We start from the raw sequence: 20,930 nt of genomic DNA on the forward strand, positions 1-20,930 counted from the left end.
ATGGTTCTTTCGTAAATTTCAACTTAGCAAATCATGGCGAGTCCAACTTTTGACAAAATATAATAATATAAAGTTCTTGTGTAACTCTTTCAGAATACTCAACAATTACCTTCTTCCATTTGATCCAGTAAACTTTCACTAGCCAGGCTGAGTTCATTCAATGTTTTCTTCTTTTCCGCCCTTTCTTTTTCTATTGCCTATCAATAAACCATAACAGTTAAAGTGAAAATGAAATCTTTAACTAGCGTGGCCCTGGAAAACTGTCAGGAAGCAAGACTACCTGGTAATCTTAATCCACTGTGCACTCTTTGAAAGAGTAGCATGTATCTTTATTCACAGTAAAACAATAAATCAAAGCTCTAGTCCTATTCATAAATAGCTGAAAGCATGCTAAACAGAACATAAACATATGCAAGACTGCACTATAATTAAAGTTTGGACTTGGTGGGGTTCAAATGTTTCCTTTTAATTGGCTGTATATTCACAGAACAAGACGACATCACAATCTATTAAAAAGGTTTATTTATTTCTTTGCATCACCAAAGTTTCTTCACCCTGCTTTTTAGTGGTCTTTTGGAGCTCCTGTCCCCATCCTTATCAAATTGTCACTTCCTTTTAAACTTCTACTTAAACTAGGATTTATTACTCTTAACTAGACAGTTCAGAAAGACAACTGTCTCATCAGATCCACAAGGTCATACAGAAGAAAACATTCTAACAGAGACCAAATATTGGTAAAGTTACATGATGAAGACTGCAGATTACAAACTCTGCTAGTTCATGGAAGAGTTCACTAAACTAAGCAAGTATATCCATCACCACTACCTTCAGAATAATGCTGAATACAAAGACAAATGCAAAAAATAGCTTGACTTTTGGTAAATTTTCAGTGTACACCCTTTCAAAAATTAAATTTACTTTATTAGAGTCTAAAATTCAACAGGGATTCAAGAGATTTTTTTTATCAATAATCCTTTTTAAGGATCAAAAGACCAGGGTTAAAAAAACAACTATCCATAGATTATATACAGTTCTATCTGTAGGATTTACAATCTGGCCGTGTACGAAATCCAATTCAAATAGGAAATACTTCCAGGATGCTCTGTGGCAGTACTAATTAATTAAGCTATACTTCGATTTCCACTGTCTGCAGGGTGTATGGAAAGGTTATTAGTTGCTTTTAGGGGCTCAAATCAGAACTCTACCATATTCTACTATTCTATTGAAAGACTATGAGGATTCCTGCAGGGTTCCATTTCTAAAGATAAGGCCTTTCCAAAATGCACTTTCTCTTCTAGAAGGAAAAGGGCAGTTAAACAAGAGGTGGGTGAAGGAAGATACCCATTAAACCTCAAAGCATGGCCTACCACAACTGTTTTTTGCCAGGACAGGATAGCTATGAGTGAGGGAACTTTAAAATGTTTAATAATGGAACTTAATTCACAGAAACTTCCAGATCAAACTGTACCTCCAGCTGATATCAAGCTTAAACTGACAAAATAACCCATTCACCGAAAATGCCTTCCTATTTCTCACAGTACCTTCAACATTTCTTTCATGTCTGAAGTCTCTCTCATCTTCTTGTACTCTTTGATCTCTATGTCCTGAATGGCAGCTTTTGATTTCAAAATCCAGTTCAACAGCTCGGCAATTTCGGAATCAAACCTAGTATAGAAAGTTAAATCATATTTTAGCAATGCCTCCCCTCTCACACATTCAGATCACATGAAGTGTTGTAATTCAAACAGCAACACATCCTGAATGCTTACAAGCCTCTCTTCAATATTCAAAATGAGGCACCCACATGGCTTCCTGGGGCAGACTGTTTAGCCAATGGGAAAGTAAGCTCAACCTAATCACCACTGTTTTCTTTCTCTACACCAGGCTTGTCCAACCTTGGCCCTCCAGATGTTCTTGGACTTCAGCTCCCAGAAGCCTTCAGCACCACCTCTGCTAGCCGGGATTTCTGGGAGTTGAAGTCCAAGAACATCTGGAGGGCCAAGGTTGGACAAGCCTGCTCTACACTATACCTAGAGATTGGTAGGTTCTTGCATAAGTTCTGCCTGCAGAAGGGTGACAATGTCACTGGCAAGGGGAGATATTCTGTGACTAAATACTTCCTCCTCCTACCCCATAGCTTGTCTGACTCATGAGTAATCCATTTATGGATAATGGTTTAGGTGTCTCGCTGAGGACCCAGAGGCTGGACATCCAAATCCCCACTATGTCTCCTTGACAGGGGCTGGGCCTGATGATCTTTAGGGTCCCTTCCCAGTCTAAAGTTCTAAGATTATTATTACTGTATTATTATTTCACTTCAGGGAAGCCAGGGAAGCCATGAAAATGTCCGTCTGCCAGTAATATAATCACTCTTCTGCAGCAGAAACTTATGCAACAGGATTTTGGCCTGGATGTATAGTAGCTCAAAATGCATTACGTTTCCTGCATTCCCTGATCAAGGACAGCATCATGGAATGCAATAACTGTAAAGGAGGACCTACACTCTTGAGATTAGAAGATGCTGCACAGAGGGCAACAGAGAAGAATAGGAGGTCACAGTCATTGACAGATGATGAGCACTCTCTTACCTACCCCTCCACACTGCAAACCTTATTCACAAGAGTGTTTTTAACCACAGCCCAGTGTTCACAAATGGAATACTGTATATAAACTATTTTTATAGACAGCTCTACATAGGAAAAGCCCCCTCAGACAAAATAACTTATTTTACAATACTGCAATTATCCACATGCATAGTGAGAAAGTAAGTATAAAGTGAGCAAGAGTGGTGTCCCTGATTCAAAAAAACCCAACTATCATATGCTTACTTTTTTCTCATTTCAGTATCCAGATGTGCTTCTTTTTTCTTTGGCAGGAAAACTGGAGGAGACTGTTCCACTTTAGACTGCTTAACTATTCTCTGCTCTTTCATAAGGACAGTTTCTGTGCTGAACTTTGGTGAAATCTGGAGCATCGCAACATTAGAAGCAGCCTGAGTAACCTAAAGGAGCGATTTAAAAAGATACATCTGTGGTTCAGTGAACTTCCATAATATTTCAAAAACAAATGCCATTTTTATATACAGTGGGGTCTCTACTTAAGAACTTAATCCGTATTGGAAGGTGGTTCTCAAGTTGAAAAGTTCTTATGTTGAATCTGCATTTCCCATAGGAATGCACTGAAAACTATTTAATCCGTATCTGCTCTTTTCCGTCCATAGAAACTACAGTAAAATACAGTGGTGCCTCGACTTACGAATACCCCTACCTACGAAAATTTTGAGTTACAAAAAGCTCCAGCCGCAAAATTTTGCTTCGACTTGCAACTGGAGCTTCGACCTAAGAACAGAAAAAGGCAGGGGGAAAGGGTGGGAAATTCAAACCATTGGTGGCGAAGAGGCTGCTTCTTTGTAGCTCTTTTACCCCAACAGTTAGAGCAGGAGGTTCAGGGAACTTTTTTTACTCCTACAGAACAGGAGGAGGAAGGAGAGGCGGGGGCAGCTTCGGATTGCCGCCAGGCACAGGAAGCCAGTGTGCTCCCTGCCCATGCCTGGCGTGGGTCTACTCATTAGTAAGGGTGGCTGGATTGTGGGTCTACTCATGAGTAAGGGCGGCCAAAGGCGCTGAGCTGAGGTGCGCAGGTGGGAGGGGCTCCTCCGTGGACGGGGTGTGCAGCGGCTGCGGCGTAGGAGGAGGCTCCCCGACGGGAGTGAGTGCCATCAGAGGAGGCTTCAGTCTGCCTGGTAGAGTGCTGCTTTTTTCTTTTAAGAAACTTCTGGGTGCGTTTTGCAGGATGGGTTTCGGCTGAGGAGGGTTATGTTTCTGTGCTGTGCTGTTTTTTTTGCAGTCCCAGCGTAGGGATTGCTTGGTGTTTATTTTTGGGGCGGGGGTTTGTTTGTGTTTTTTGCAGCCTTCGAGGCTTGCTCTGTTTATTTTTGGTTGTTTTTTTAAAAGCCCCAGCGCCTTCCAATGGGGCTTTCTGTGTATTTTAATTTTTGTATTATTATTATATTATGGTTTTTTTTTTGAAATGGTGGAACGAATTAATCTCGTTCCCATGCATTTCAATGGGAAACGGTGCTTCAACTTACGAAAATTTCGAGTTACGGCCACTGTTCCAATACGCATTAATTTCGTAAGTCGAGGTACCACTGTATAAATAAAGCAAGTGGCTGTGTTCTGACGTAATGCTGAACAACAGTAATCCAAGACATAAACAGCTGCTTCTTCCTCTTTCTCCAGAAGGCATTATCAGTGTCTGTCATTTTTCTCTAATTTCAGCTTGTTGTGTATAAACTGGAGATCTTTGTTTATCACAAATTCTAAACAGTTCAAAAAGAAACTAATGTAAAACTACAGGTTATGCAACCCGTCTATTTAATAACTATATCATGATGCTTGATTTGCACTTACAGAGAAATGAAAGTAAATGCTAGTAAAGTTTTTTCCTAAACGTTGCAAAGGACAGAGGCAGGAATATGAAAGACCCTACAGCTTTGATAAGCCTAATTCCAATTAATGCACACAGCACAAAATCATGATGCATAAACACAACAGTAACTATACTAACACTTTGAATGTGACCCAGGTAAAGTCAAGTAGTTTGAAATACTCTCTAGTGAGAACATACGAGCATGAACTTGACAGCATTGTCCATACTTTAAAAGTCACAATTTCTTTATTTATTATACTTGCAATTCTTCTTCCATGTTCTTTTCCAAATAAATTCCATCATTACCATAATATGTTCACTGGTCGCAGGTGTACACAGCTGACTTACACAAAGCAAAATCACTTGCTGACTGTCCACCTGATCAAACTACTCCCAGCTCTGAGTAGATCTCCAAAGCCTCTTCACAGTCTTAGGATCTCTACCATGTGAAATCCCTCAACCAGTCAGTGAACCTGAGAGTGCTATTTTTGGAGGGTTTAGGGGCAAATTAAGACACAACACACAACTCTAATGGTACCCTAAATGCCACCTTACGAGTCAACTGATTGGGCGGGGAGAGTATATTTCAGGCAAATACCTCTATAGTAAATACCTATATACTTTTATAGGGCAGTTTACAGTAAAAGCATTGAATAGAATAACTGACAATGGCCAAAATCCTATTGCAAAAGGAGTAACTTTTGGAAGCAAGCAACCATAACTTAAGAAATTTCCACAGACATTATCTGTTGCATGCCAGGTAGTATGACTCAGCATGTAATGGATAAGGTCTACAGAGATTTCTTAACTTATAATTCTCTTACAAAATTTATGCCTTTTGTGTAACTGTGCAACAAGATTTCAAACACTGTAACAAAAATATCTGATAAAATCATATTTGGCAGAATAAAAATTAAGTTAGAGTCTGCCTACAGTGACCAATCAGATTTGTCAGTGGAAGAAATTTTATTTGTATGAAACCACCACTGTAGAAATTCAGCTCTGTCACCTGTCAACAAGATCAACCTTAGTGGAAAGTACAAGAACTCCGAGGCTGATCTACATACATGTAGGCCATCCCAGGTCTCAAACCACTAAGGGAGAGTAGCCCATTGTTCTGGACCACTAGATGATGATAACTATGAAGACCTGAAACTTTGAATAAATTGTTAGAGGCTGAATGAGAGAAGGGAGTCACAGAGAAACAAGAGGGAGCTTGGTTTTTTGGACTCCTCAGAAGAGACTACTGGAACTCCAAGCATTATTGTTCCCACTTGGTGATTCTTCTAGATTGATGCTAGCCAAAGCAAAAAACAAAACAAAACAAAACAAAACAAAAAACACCGGCCAAAGGAAAAAAATGAAAGCACAAAGCTTGAGGACTGGAAACGTGGGCCTTCATAGACTGCAAAACAGCTTGTTATAATGCAAGAGAAAGAAAGCAAATCCTGTGCTTATTTTCACAGCACAACTCTATGTATACAGTATATTGTTTCCCTTTCTTGCAGCATCTGATGTCCCAAGTCTGTGGGACACATTGTGGCAAGGATGCTCTATAACATATAGGGATGGGGAATGCACAGCCTTCAAGTGAAAGCTGGAATGCAACTTTCAATATCTTTTACCACTGACAATGCTGAACAGAGCTAGTGGGAGGCATTATCCAAAAACATCTAAAGGACTATGTTTTCTTCAAATCTGTTTCTAGAAAAACAAGACAGAAGCCTCCTAATTAGTATTTTTAACCCTTTATGGTTGCACAGTCAGGAAAAAAGTTTGATTATGTGGTTCATTTTCTTTCTAATGTGTCAAAGGGCAGGTATGTGAGGTATTTTTATATAACTGTTATGCCAGTGCACCTGAGACGTTATCCATACAAAGGACCAAGTCTCCCAAGAAGTTGCAAGGGTCCTCTCCTACAGTTTATAATTAGTGGGTGTGTTTTGATGATTACATGACCTGGATGAACATATTTCTGTCATATATTCATGTTATACATCTATTATATATTCATATACAGTAATGCTTCTGTGACCAATCTGGATGTTCTGAATCTGGCATAAAGGACAGCATGAATTTCCCGAGAGTCTTATAGGAAGTTGGGACTATATCTAGCATTAGCAAGATTTAGATTAAAAAATCCCAAACTTTAGTCTAACTGGAATTACTGCTTGCCTGCTATTTCATCTGCTCATGAAAATGTTATTGCTTTGGGAATCTCAAAATTCTTTCTGAGAGTGTGTAGTGACTAGACATACATTTGTTTGAAAGACCTCAGGAGTGTATAAATGTGCTGTTTTCAAAAAATCATTCTTTCACCTAGTTCAAATTAAAACAGTTTTCACAAATTTAGGAAGATGCTTTAAACCAGGCCTGTCCAACCCGCGGCCCAAGAGCCGCATGTGGCCCAGGTCAGCTCGTAATGCAGCCCAGTGCAATTTTTTATTTTTAAAGAAATTCCAAAGTTTCAAGTTACACTGCCGGCGCTTGCAGCTGGAATGTGGCCGGGGCATGTCACAACAGTAGAGGGGGAGAGAGGGAAGGAAGGAGTGGGAGGGGATGGGACAGGGGGGCTGTGTGACTGCATTGCGCCATCCCCGTAAATAGGTGGACCCCTCCCGGCCCCATAAAGCCATCGGAGTCAAAGCTGGCAGCCTCTGCTGTCTGAGATCACAGCTGCTGGTAAGCGCGCTTGGAGCGAGGCTGTGGAGGACGGCTAGGGCTGCCCCCCATGCGGCCCAAACCAAATCTATGTGCGGCCCAAACCAAATTTTCATCTTCTAATGTGGCCCAGGGAAGGTGAAAGGTTGGACACCCCTGCTTTAAACCAAATCTAGAGATGGGAAAAGTTACTCTGGAGGACTACAGCCTCTAACAATCTCCCAAATAGCAGAGCAAAATAGTTTCTCCATGTCAGACTATATTTCAAAATGCCCAATGTTGTTTGCTCTGAATCAAAGCAACACTTTACCATCTTGGGCAGTTGTTATTTCTTTTAAATGGAAATGGCCGGGGCTGAACCAGGGTATGTCCGTATGCTAAGCATGTGTTCGAACACAGAGGTATGGGCCCCAACTTCTACAGATTAGAAACATTTCTTTTTCCTCAATTAAAACAAGAAGCATGCTACATTAAGAACTAGAAACAGTTACCACTAGAAGGTAGCAGAAGGCATTGACCAATCATAGAAGAGTCTGGGTTTCTACACAAGCCAATGATCTGGATGTGTCTCCTGATTAGAGGGAAGAAAGTCCTGACCAAGAACATGCAGATAGCCTTTAAAAAATCCCCACAACCCATCCAAGAGTAAATAATATACCATGTGGTTAATTGTGAGGGATTAAATAAATTAATCGAACTTGAACCAGTGCAGAAAGAAACTTTACATCATAAACTACCTATTTTTCTGTGTATAAAACAGGACTTTTTACTTAAATAATTAGACCAAAAATTGAGGGTTGTTTTATACATGGCAGGCAGCCGCTTTCCCTGCCTTTTGCGAAGCCACAGAGTAAAGCAACCGTGAAAGGTCAGCGCAGTCACACCCCTTTGATCCTGAAGCACCCAGGAAAGGGTGTCAGGATCAAAGGGGCATGAGCGTGCTGCCCTTTCATGGCTGCGTTACCCATTTCCTAAGCTCCGCAGGGCTTAGGATGTGGGAAACGCAGCCAGGAAAGGACGGGAGGATCAAAGGGGCGCGAGCGTGCAAATTTTCTAATTTGGGGATTAGAAAAGGGGGGGTCTTATACTTTAGGTCATCTTGTAAACGGAAAAATACGGTAAAAGAAAGCAGAGCCACAGAATTATTTCATGTGTACAGAGGAGGCTGCTCAAAGCCTGGTCCATGATCAAGCAGTCTTGGGCCAACAAGAGCTGTAAGATTAATTCAGATTTCATAGCATGCTAGTAATTCTTTCAGTATGTGTAACAGTAGGCTCTGGTACGTACTATGACTAACACACTATATTTTTCTCTGTTCAAATTCTGAAGAATTTTCAATCATCAGCAGCATCACAATTATCTTAGAAAAGCAGAGCTGTCAAGGAGGCACAGTGGAGAATTGAACTCCCAACCTCTGGTTCCACCGCCATATAACTAAACCACTGAGCTATTCAGCAGTTCTTACTTCATCTTTTTGCATTTTCTGCAGATTTATGTTCTCTTTCTAGACATGTACATATAAACACCCACACACTTGTTGGAAAATTAAAATTCTTAACACTTCTTTCACCCTCTCCATTGCCTTAATAGAAATTCAACATTTTAAGTATACTTTTTTCATTTATCTTCTAGTCTTTCTTCTCTAATTCTTCAAGAATTCTTTCCTAAGTAGTAGCAAGCAAATATACTGTCTGAATTATCTGGCACATTATACAACACTTTTCAATTAACAGCAAACGTCAAGTCTACTTTGAAATGTTAAGGGATTCTTATCTAGACACCCAACAATCTTCTCTAAACACCATTATCCAAAATGCTTCACCCATTACATGAACAAGTAAATCAAAACAGGCTCAGGTTCCTTTCCCTTACAGATTTCTTAAGGTCAATATTCATGTTTTTGTCAATATGAGCTGGAAGCTAAGAAACGAAGATAGTATTTATATGGTACCTGATTAGAGTAATCCTCAAGCTTCTGAACTAAACTGTCCCACCTCTGTGTGAGTTCTTCCAGATCACTGTCAATTTTCTTCAATGCCTTCTTGCTGTTAAGGAGCTGTGTGACATCTTGGGCCATCTCATTTAGCTGCTCTAATGTCTGTCGTTTAATTCCCATGTCTTCTTTCAGGATCTGATGGTTAATAGGTTAACAAGGTAATTTTGTTAAAGAAAAAGAGGAACATGAGAAAACTGGTGCATATATTTTTGTAGCAAGGGTCCTGCTTCACTTAGCTGTTGGGAACTTCATTACTGAACCACAGTTTTGCTTCACTACAGGACCATGCCTTTTCACATTTGGATAGATGAAAGCTGTGGCTGCTTGATAACTCAGGAAAGCTTGAGATCATGAGGTGTACATATTCTGGAGCAACTCACTACTCCTTGAAGATACTTCCTACTCTACACTTTCTTCCTGCCTCTTTAACAGAAACCTAATATCCACATGGAAGGGACGTAGTGGCGCTGTGGGTTAAACCACAGAAGCTTCTGTGCTGCAAGGTCGGAAGACCAGCAGTCATAAGATGAATCCACACGACGGAGTGAGCTCCCGTCGCTTGTCCCAGCTCCTGCTAACCTAGCAGTTCGAAAGCATGCAAATGCAAGTACAGTGGTGACTCACATGACGACGTTAATTCATTCTGCAAAAATTGCTGTCGAACGAAAATGTCGTCTTGCGATTTTAAAAAGCCCACAGAAACACATTAAAACCCAATTAATGCGTTCCTATGGGCTTAAAACTCACCGTCCAGCGAGGATTCTCCATAGCGTGGCCATTTTCGCTGCCCGTGCAGTGAGGAATCCATGCCAGAAAACAGCGAGCAGCCATGTTTTTCACCCAGCGGCCATTTTGAAACCGCCGATCAGCTGGCCGAAAATGGTCGCTTTGCGATGATCGGTTACCGAAACAGGGAACCGATCATCAAAAAGCAAAATTCCCCCATAGGGAACATCATTTTGCGATTGCTTTTGCGATCGCAAAATCTTCAACGTAATGCGATTTCGTCGTCAAACGGAGTGCTCGTAAAGCGAGGCACCACTGTAGATAAATAGGTACCACCACGGTGGGAAGGTAACGGCGTTCCATGTCTAGCTGCGCTGGCCATGTGACTGCGGAAACTGTCTACGGACAAACGCTAGCTCTACGGCTTGGAAACGGGGATGAGCACTGCCCCCTAGAGTCGGACACGACTGGACTAAATGTCAAGGGGAACCTTTACCTTTTTAATATCCACATAAGTGCATCTTGGCCTGTTGCAATCATGCTTCCTTTTCTGAAATAACTGTTTACACTTTGTACCCTTATCTAGGATACTTGCCTGCACTGACCATGTCTTTTGTAAATGTTTGAGGGTCTTGTAATTTTCATACTGCATTTCTTGGTTAGAGACTAACCTCAAGAGAATTTTCCCATGTCTTCAAAAAGTAATTTAAGAACTTGCTGGACCATGAAATTAGTACAAGGATGGGACAAAGATGATCCTTCAGCACTACAGAGATGGCAAGTTGGCACTAGGACAAATATTCAGGATTATGAGGGTAGCTTGGAATGTAAAGCAAGTAATACTCACTGTCAGCTTTCGAACACTCATGCCAAGCTCTTTTTGATCTTTGAAATTGCTTGTTTGCACTTTGTTCAGAGCCTCCTCTTTTTCAATTAGCCAGGCCTTCAATAAGCACTACAGAAAGAGAAGAAAATACACCAGAGGGAGAATATTTTACACAACTCTCCTGCAATTAGTTAATCACTACCATCATCACAGTACATTAATTCCAACACTACCTTGGAATCACTTCAATGTTTTGGTCCATTTTGCTGGCATTCGCTACAGTAAAGCTACAGTAAAAGGCTGTCTTTTGTTTCTCAACACAATGTGTCCCACACACTCAAACTGGTAGGAGCAGTTTTGTAGCCAGAGTTTTATGTGGGATGTCATCTACAAGCTCTGTTGCTAGAAATTCATACGCTAACATGCTAAAATTAAATCCAGTCAATACTAGAAGCTCTCTATAAGCTCACAGTTGACTAATGTGCCAAAATAATACAAAGAATTGCAAATAACACCAGGGAAATCCAGACAGATTTTTCCAAGCAGAATTTAATTCCAGAACTAAATGTCTGAATTTCTACATTTATATTTAGTTCATTGAAAGCCCCCTATTCAGAAGGTCATGCCTGTCTCATCCTCTATTCCAGCAGGAAACCTTATTTTCCCTTAGATAATTAACATAAAAGCAAACCTATCCAAACCATGGTCTTTAGTCCACTAACCAGGCCTTAAAGCACCCCAATAATATATAAACTATTAGTGCATTTGGCAGGGCTGAACTGTTTTCTTATAATTTCAGTCCCTAGAATTAGGTAGAAATTATACTCCTGATGAAAGATTAAATCAAATTACAGAAGTGAATTAGGATGTGACACTGCACACTCCTGTTAAAGATAATGCACCTTTTTTCAGATGTTTCCAACCCACACTTGTCAACTTGGATCATTGGTATTTGTTAACGTCACTATCAAAAGTTCCTTCCTTAAAAGGAAAAGCTATAATCACTACTGGTTAAAAAAAACATCAGGGACTGAAATAATCTCTTGAATCACCATCATTATAATTACCAACATAATCTTAGAACTGCACAACTGGAAGGGACCCTATGGATCATTAAGTCCATCCCCTGTCAAAGAGGCACACTGGGACATTTGCTAACATTAGCTACAGAAGCTAAAGAGGCAACTCCCAACTTCTGGCTCCACAACCAGATTACTAAACCACTACGCTATGATTTGGTATACTCTGATTTTGCAAGAACATCAACATTAACCACACCTTCTGGGAGATCATTGCTTCTTTTTCCATTTAACTGATAAAATTGGAATTACTTTTCCAACTACCACATAAGTTTTTTTTTTAAAAAAATCTACAGTACACTGTTAACTCATTATATGATTAACAAACTTTAATTCTGACATTGAGAAACTTGTCAGAGGATTCCACAATTCAATGGAAGAAAAGAGTACCAATAGCTCATGATCATGATGATATATATACTCCAGGTTCTATGTTTCAATGCTGCTTATTTATAAACTGCCACTATTAAATGTATCTTCATATGTAATTTGTAGCCTTTTTAAAATATGAACTGCATCATACCCAGGTTATCTGGAATGGAGGTACTGTAGGATTTATAGTATTTGTTTCTTTTTCTCATGTGGTTATCTCAATCTTATGCTTCCTTAGGGAAGAGAGGCACCCTCTTATTAACATCAATGGGGGAGCCTTCTTGCTGATGCAGAAGGTTGTAAAGGTAGCTGTCCTGACCATAAAGTATATTCCAAAATCCATACTGGGATAATATCTTTATTAGGCAATGAAAAAGACACCAAAAGTATGTACCGTATTTTTTCGTTTATAAGATGATACTTTTATCTAAAATCTTTAGACTAAAAACTGAGGGTCGCCTAATAAATGGAAGTAAGGGGGAAGCGCTGCAGGATCACAGCTGCTTTCCCCCTCCACTTTCTAAGCCCCGCATGGCTTAGGAAGTGGAGGGGAAAGCAGCGATCAAATTTTCTAATTTGGGGTTAGAAAAGTGGGTGTTGTCTTCTACATTGGGTCATCTTACACACAGAAAAATATGGTAAGTTTTCTGAGATCTCTTCATCAGGCAGGATGTTACAACCACAGGAGGCGAAAAGGCTTGATCTTAAAGCCATTGAATCTGTGTGATATCATGACATACAATGGAGAAAGAAGGTTCTATAAACATTCAGATGGGGTTTATAGAGTAGCCCACAGATTTGCTGGATTGGGAAAGACAGAAAGTTTTAGCAATCCATATTATAAGCAGTCTTATAATATGGAGTCTTTTTATTATTAAGTCAAAGGGAAATACTATCTCTCTATTCCTGCTCTGATCTCATTAATTTTCAGCCATCCTTTAATTGTTACCATTTGCATTTTTTTAAAAAAATACTACATATGAAATACAAAGATACATTTGATTTCAAGCCTAGTTCGGCCCCAAGTAGCACTTGCTCAGAACAACAGCAGGATAAATTATTGCTTTCATGCCTCCTCTGTGGGCTTCCCAGAAGCTTCTGATTCATAATGGCTAAAAAGAAAAAGATACTACAGTAGATGTTCCACTGTCTAATCTAGGAGGACTCAAACATTTTTATTTACTCATTCTCAGAGCTTGTGCGAGAGATGGGCAACTCTACAAGCTAAAGGGAAACTGAAATCAATGGACCCAATCACTCCTTCAACTCTATCCAATAAACTGCTACTTGAAATCAGAAGAAATAAAAATCATCAGGTAACTTTTGGCAGGTCATTAAGCCCAACACAACTGACAAAACTATAATGCCACCCCAAACTCTTTCAGAAGAGAAATTGAACAAAGACACAGATTCAGGACAAATCCACATATGAGACAGGCCAGGCTTGACAAGTGTGAAAAGCAGATATAACATTCACCCAAAGCACCCCTGTAACTTTCTCCTATATACCCACTGCCTTCTATGGTGAACAAAACAATGCCTTTGCTGATACCGTTTCAGAAAGAGCAAAACCTGTTCTTCACAGTCCCCACAGACAGATCTCTCTAATTAGGGTGCCATCACTACATGGCAAAGGAGGTCAAATTCATTTGGATCACAGCAGAACTACAAAGCCGCCCAGAGACCTTTGCGTAGTGTGGGCGGCATATAAGTTAAATAAATAAATAAACTACATGGCCCAACCCCATTCCAAAATGACTATCAAATACATATGCAAGTTTAATTTTTGAACTTCTCTGGATTTTTCCATTGAAAGTTCAAAATGCATACTGTACATTAGAGGAAACTTCACATGTAAAAACATATATTAGGAGGAAATGTTTGCAAAAACATGTATAGTAGAAGAAACTGTATACACAAATTAATAGAAATGAAGCTTTTTTAAAAAATTCACAAACAAATGTCTCAAAGCAAGGTAGCATGAATATACATTTTGGAGGAAAGGTGTGTATTACAGAAATGAAAACATGAAGTACTTCCCTATCCTTGATGTAGCAAAGCAACAGATTACTTGTGCTATTAGTTTTATTGTATCCTCTTATATTTATATCATATTTGAAAGTTGATGAATTCAGCTGTGCTTGATCAAAATGCAGTTGTAGCAGGACCAAGAGTGTATACAGGAGAGCCAATGATCACATAGATATAGTGTTGCCTACTTACAGAGACGGGCTGATATTACTCTGTTCAACGCTTCTGTTATCTTAAACCAAAATATAATCCTATGTTTATCCAGTAATTTACAAGCCACTGTTTATATCTAACAACCTGATTTATACTTTGGGAGAGAAGCAAGCAAATTGCTGTCTACCACTCTCCACTCAACTAGATAACCAATTACTGGCAACAAACAAGACCAAAGTCTTTAGCAGCTAATGTTCTGCACCCTGATCTTACAAATCATCCTTAACAAATTATAATTATTTAACACACCTGGAAGGGGGGAATTTCATACTACACAGACAAATACACTTCTTTTTCTTCAATTTTTTTAAAAAATTACAAAAACAGCAAATGTTATTCAAACACTTCCACAAGCATCATTCGGAGAGTTCATTCCCTGAAGCGAATTACTGCACGAATCAAGGACTCTTTCACATGTACAAATAAAAGTGTGCCAACTCAGGCCACAACATGAGTGCATTTCTAAGTAGCAGCAGCTGACAACCAGCCAGAGGCAATGTAAATTCCACCAATCTCAAGAATCACAAGTTGGTCAAATGACAGATATATATGACAGCTTTTTTAAAAAAAAAATGCAAAAGAAACACAATTTATTAAAGAATGCTTATATATCTTCTTATACATTTCTGAAACACTGACATTCCTCATAAGCTATCTTGACAAACAAGACAAAAAGTCTCCCATTTTTTTGTCTACTTCAGAAAACTAGCAATGTCTTCACAGTCTCTCTTTTGAACCAAAATAACTTTTTAAAATCCCCTTTGACCAAGTAGTACAGATCATTTCGATTTAAATATAAAATGCAGTTTTGTTTCACTTTACAATCTTCATTATAACGCTGATGCAACAGAAAATTATTTGAGACAGGATATCACTTCTCACTAAGATTTGTTGAGAACATAAGCAAAGAATACTAATTGGTAGTATTTCTCTTTTCAGGAAATGGATCACTACAGCTCACTCTACATGTACCCTAACTTGACTCTGGACAATACAGAAGGCTAAATTTAGCTTTATTACTTTTTTAAAAAATAAAAGTTTAACTTCAAAAGAAAATCAATGTGTCTTTTAAATATCTTTGGTTAAGAATACCAGGAAGTTTTGCTAAGGCACTGCTTTTAGAAAATGATTCATATAAAAGGTTTTAAGTTTTCGCCAAGTAGACTGAAATAGCAAAGATATGCATTGAATAAAATAAAGACACTTCACCTGCTCTTCCAACAGTTCTTGCCATAAGATATTAATATCCTGCATTTTGAGCCATCGTTCCTCAGTCCAGCGACAGACCGCTGTCCAACGTTCACCAAGCCTCTGAAAAAATAAATCAAACTTTTGAACAACTGTTGAATCATTTTATTGGCACAGCAATATCTACAATCTGTTCGTCAATGTATTATGTACAATCATAAAGTGCCATGCCACTCACTCACCTGCAGTTGTTCTTCCAGGACAGCTGTGGCACTCTCACCACCGTTTTCATCGACAATGACCACCATGTGAGTCAGTGAATTTACTTTAACCTGCTCTGCTTCGAGGTCATTTTGCAGTACCTAAAATTTATAAAGGCCAAACATAACACTGTGTTCCTCCTTTAGCCAACTGTATACACTATCTTTTGTTTAAGCAACTGTTTTCCTAATGAGCCAAGGCACTCTGCCCATACACAATCACCCTAAACTCTCAATATGTTTCTAGGGTGCTAATTATAAGAGCATATCCCCTTATAACAAGACATACAGCAATGATATTAATTCCTCTGGTCAGCATGTGATTAGAGACAAGCAGACTTGTAGAAACTGAAGAGAAGTTCGGACTGCAAAATGCACAGCAATTTTCAATAAATTAAAGTAACTAACACTTTACATATAATGAACAAGTCATTTTGAATAATTACTTTTCAACTGTTCAAAACACGCCAAGATCAGCAGTCCCTCAAAAAAATTCTTCCCTCTCTTTGAGCCTTAACTTTTCAATTAGGCTAAAATATTTTCATTAATACCACCTTATCTTTGATCATGGTTCAAGGGACAAGTTTCACTCTCATTCCACACAGCGAGCATTAAAGAAAATGCTTATTTGTAATTTAGGAATGGGACAATGGGGGAAATTGCACATTGGCTGAAATCCTGTTGCTTGGCATAATAAGTTGCACTAGAACAGACCCACTGAATCAACAGGGATTTGTTGAGCCACCTCCCCTTTAAGTTCCACTGATTCAAATGAGCCTACTATAACTGTGACTTTCTCTAGCATAGTAAGTCACAGTTAGAGTAGGCCTATTTGAATAAATGGAACTTACAGAGGAGTTGATTCAACAAATCCCTATTGACTCAAGTACCAGGATTTTGTCCTCTCTCTGCAGCAAATCTTAACTAGCAGGAAAATATAGTTTTGCCAAACAAAAAACTTTCTCAAAAGTAGGTAAAACGCATCCACTAGAACAGTGGTTCTTAACCTTTGTTACTCGGATGCTTTTGAACTGCAACTCCCAGAAACCCCAGTCAGCACAGCTGGTGGTGAAGGCTTCTGGGAGTTGCAGTCCAAAACTCCTGAGTAACCCAAGGTTAAGAACCAGTGCACTGTGACTAGAACAAACTGAATATGGAATGCACAAAACAAGATCAATATATAAAAAATATTTCATGCTGTGTCGTACTATGTGCTTGACTCTAAAATAACATTACATAGAAGCACACAAGGAAATCCAAAACTTATTGGAAAAGACAAGTTTCTCTATCAACATGTCCACAACATATACAATGAAGAAAACTGAACTTCTACAAATATTTATTTCCTATTATGTGTGGTACAAAAGAGGTTAAAAATACTTTATGTTCCTCCATCTGCTGTTGAAATGTCTCCAAGTCTTCCACTGAGCACTGAGATTCCATCTTTTCAATGCGTTCTTCTGTCACACTCAGCCAGCCGGACAGCTGCTGCAGTTGTTTCTTCTGTAGCTCCATCAATACATCATGGAGGCTGCCCATGGCAAAAAAACACACCATGAGTTATTTCAATGCCACGCTCAAAAGGAAACTGGCATAAAAACAGCAATGCAACCCAGTGCATATTTATTCAGACGTGAGCTCCACTGTGTTCAGGGAAACCTCCTAAGGTTGGTGTAAAATAAGCTCCACCAAGCTAAAAGGAATATACAAGTGAGCAGACGTGTATAGACTTGTGGTGTAAGTGCATCAGCATAAGGAAGGCTGTATAAGGAGGCTAAAAGCCTAGCCATATCTAGTAAAAAGTCATTTCCACTGAATTCAATGGCACCTACATCCAAGTAACCATGAATAGGACTGAACTGCATTTGTGCGCATAAAAACTGAAAATGTCTGAGCATTCGTGATATTACTATCACAACACATTCTTCCTCTCTACACAGTTCTCCAACACCAAATTTGCTCCACAAGTTGAGGAACCCCAAAGAAGGGGAGGGGAGGGGGATGTGAGAGAAGTGGAAGGGATGTCAGAAATACAGCTGCACAATGCTGGAAGGCATCCTGTGTCATTTTTAAAAAAAAAACTTAATTTGATCACCAATTAAAAGCGCATTGCTTTCATTACATTTTGTAGAGAACAGTGCCATCAGGAACTGCCCTAATTCAAGTTCTTTCTAAGATACATATGGAAAACATTTGGCAATCCAGAATGGGAATGGATTTTCTTCCAAGGTCAAACTGCCTCATAATCCAAAAACTCTTTTTTTCCCTTCTGCACCCCCCACCAAATTTATGTCCCTTGGCCCTGATACTTAAGCCATCTTGCATACTATGTTGCCCTTGTCTTTGCCAATGTCTTTGTGGGCCTGAGATATCTGCCTACTATGCAGAGAATGTTAGCTCCACGCCAGGGGTTTCAGAGTGTTCTGGTCTACTTGCTATGCTTCTGTATCACTAATGTGTAAGAGCAAGCTCTTACATTTTCTTCTACCATAGCTGTTCCTGGCATCAGATTCCAGTTTAAGAGACAGACAGCTGAGAGATTCAGTTGATAGCAGCACAACTCAGAGAATCTCAGTCAGAACAGGCCCTTGTATTATTATGTACAAAAGCATTTAGTTCTTCCATAACAGATTTTATTCAGAAACTAAAACCAGTAGTCAATTGAGATTCTGCTGAACGGGCAGCTCAATCCTCTCATGCCGCCGCCAAGCCAAAAAGAGATCAAGTTTAAGAAAGTTGGCACTTGCATAACACTAGCCAGAGAGGGGGCTTTCTGAGATCCAGTGATCTAAATCAGTGGTCCTCAATGTTGGGCCTCCAGATGTTGTTGAACTACAACTCCCAGAAGCCTTCGCCACCACCTCTGCTGGCCAGGATTTCTGGGAGTTGAAGTCCATGAACATCTGGAGGCCCAAGGTTCAGGACCACTGATCTAAATGGAATGAAAACCCTATACTGCCATACTGTACATCACAAGATCCCAGCACAGCCCTAATGCCACTTACCACAACATTTTCTATTATTTTTTCTGGATCTACACAAGCCCCATCCTACCCATAAGCCAGGGTGGTGCGTTGCTTATCTTAATCGTATCAACAGATTTTATTCAGAAAGGTGAGCATCCTACTAAGCTTTCACTGAGCAGAAAGCCTCACCAGCACAGTAATGGCAGGTACTTGTTTTCCTCATGGAGATAATCACTTGCGCAACATCCACATCTGCATGAGCAGTGGCATCCTGCATTACCACACTTGGTCAAAGCCCCATAGGATACCAGCTTAACAGTAACTATCTTTTAGAAGAACGCATACCCATATACGAAACTTAGTAACTGAAACACCACATTTTCAGAAAACAAACCACATATTTAACATTGGTGTTCCAAGCAAGGAACAATGTGGTATTCGATCTTCTCTTTGCTGAGCTCATGCAGATCCATCTCCAAGAAAATGAATTTAGTACTGTGATATATTACATTTACTTAAAATTTTCTGTTCAAGACATGGGGGTGGGGTTGACATGTATTCTTATAACAAGAACATCATTACTTGTGTGTTAAGCATGGCACTCACTGTGACTGTCGATCCATACTTTCCACTCTGAGAGCCTCCCATCTAGAATTCAGCAAGGTCATTTGTTCTTGAATTTCACTTTCCTCCTCCTCTGACAAATTGCCCTGGGCTATTAATTGATTACCAGCCTGAAGCACACTACCCACACTACTCTGGTGTGCAGTCAACTCCATCATAAAAGCCTAAGAAAAAGTTCATAAGATCAGATCAATAATAGCTACATGGAATTTTAAAGCATTCTAATAAATAGATATATTTATTTACCTTGCAACATGGGGAAAAAATAAGCTGGAAACCTCAAAGACACAAGCCCTTGCCACCATAAAACTTCACAAAAACACAAAGGACTTTTTGTTCTTAAATACAATTATTTGTCTATGGCTGAGGCATCCTTAAGGCTTTGTTTTGAGAATGGCAGCCACAAATGTGGAGTAATAAATTGCTTTTGAAACTCACTGCCAAAGTAGACATGAGATTAATCATACCATTAGCCCTTGCCTGCTAGTTTTTCTTTTTAAAAAAATCACCAGTGTTTCTGATACACATCAGGAAACTTCAACTTTTTGCTCACATCACAACCCAAAACAAGAATGGCCCCCCCTTGATCCTGAAGCCATTATTTACCTCAGAAGAAGAATGCACATTGAATTCCTCCTGTAGCAAATACTAGCCTCAGTGGATCTGATCCAAATTGATACCATGGGGGAGCAAAACTTTTAGACAGCTTTTCCCCACATATCACAATCTCTATCCAAATTAGTCTCATCATAAAACTGCAAGTTAGGAAACAACAGATCTGTACACAAGGACCGATCACATTATTATCATCATGTGTCAGAGTCTGGGTAAGGGGTGAAAGTGTGCACATGAAAAAAAAAATCACACTGTGAATGCCCAAGAGGTATAGTAAATCTCTGAATGCTGCTGGCAGTCATTGCCATTTGGGGACTTTGACTGCAATAATGTGATAATACCCAAAGAAAGGAAAGGCCACTAAATGGAAACTGTATTAAATCAGCTTCCAAGTAGTAGGGATACTTTAGACACCAATTCTAAGCAGCACCTAATGAACAAAGAATGATCTTTCCAAAGACGTATATGACATGGAAGGGAAAGTTTGCTGTAACAGGTAGGTGTGTTCTGGGCCGTCAAGTCAAAACCGACTTAGAGTGACCCTAACAGGATTTTCAAAGTGAGAGAGATATTTAAGGAGTTGTTTTACCAGTTTCACCTCCCAGTGAGTTTAGAATGTTATTAGTAAAATGCTGCCTTTCAACAAATTCAGCACAAGATTATAAACACATCATTTTAGCCAGTGTTCCTTTTCTTTTTAAAAAACGCACTACCAACAAAAATATTTTGAGACAATCTTCATTCAAGGTTGTGCAAACCCTGTTTCTACTCCAAATGTACACTGCAATTCCAAGTAGATGTCTTAAGTCCTGTGCACTGCAGGAAATCCGGAGTAAGATCCTCTCCAGTAAGTGACTGCCCAGCCCCTGCTTCAAGACCACCAATGAGAGCAGAATGCACTTCTTTATTCATGCCTGCTTCTTCATGTGAAAGCTGGACACA

At 39.4% G+C, this 20,930-nt stretch overlaps 1 protein-coding gene across 6 annotated transcripts in view; it reads right to left on the reverse strand.

Annotated features, from left to right (window-relative positions):
* The window catches only part of UTRN (utrophin), a 431,410-nt gene that overhangs the window by 334,451 nt on the left and 76,029 nt on the right, over positions 1 to 20,930 (reverse strand). For all 6 annotated transcript variants that reach the window (XM_078383278.1, XM_072995753.2, XM_072995759.2 and 3 more), the window contains exons 11-19: positions 19,356 to 19,537; positions 17,164 to 17,314; positions 15,766 to 15,885; positions 15,545 to 15,646; positions 10,662 to 10,769; positions 9,044 to 9,223; positions 2,829 to 3,001; positions 1,542 to 1,665; positions 110 to 197 (exon numbers count right to left, since the gene is read on the reverse strand). In XM_078383278.1, the coding sequence (XP_078239404.1) occupies positions 110 to 197; positions 1,542 to 1,665; positions 2,829 to 3,001; positions 9,044 to 9,223; positions 10,662 to 10,769; positions 15,545 to 15,646; positions 15,766 to 15,885; positions 17,164 to 17,314; positions 19,356 to 19,537 (1,228 nt within the window). The remainder of the gene's footprint in view (positions 1 to 109; positions 198 to 1,541; positions 1,666 to 2,828; positions 3,002 to 9,043; positions 9,224 to 10,661; positions 10,770 to 15,544; positions 15,647 to 15,765; positions 15,886 to 17,163; positions 17,315 to 19,355; positions 19,538 to 20,930) is intronic.

The sequence above is a fragment of the Pogona vitticeps genome, chromosome 1 (assembly GCF_051106095.1).
Source record: "Pogona vitticeps strain Pit_001003342236 chromosome 1, PviZW2.1, whole genome shotgun sequence".
NCBI lineage: Eukaryota > Metazoa > Chordata > Lepidosauria > Squamata > Agamidae > Pogona > Pogona vitticeps.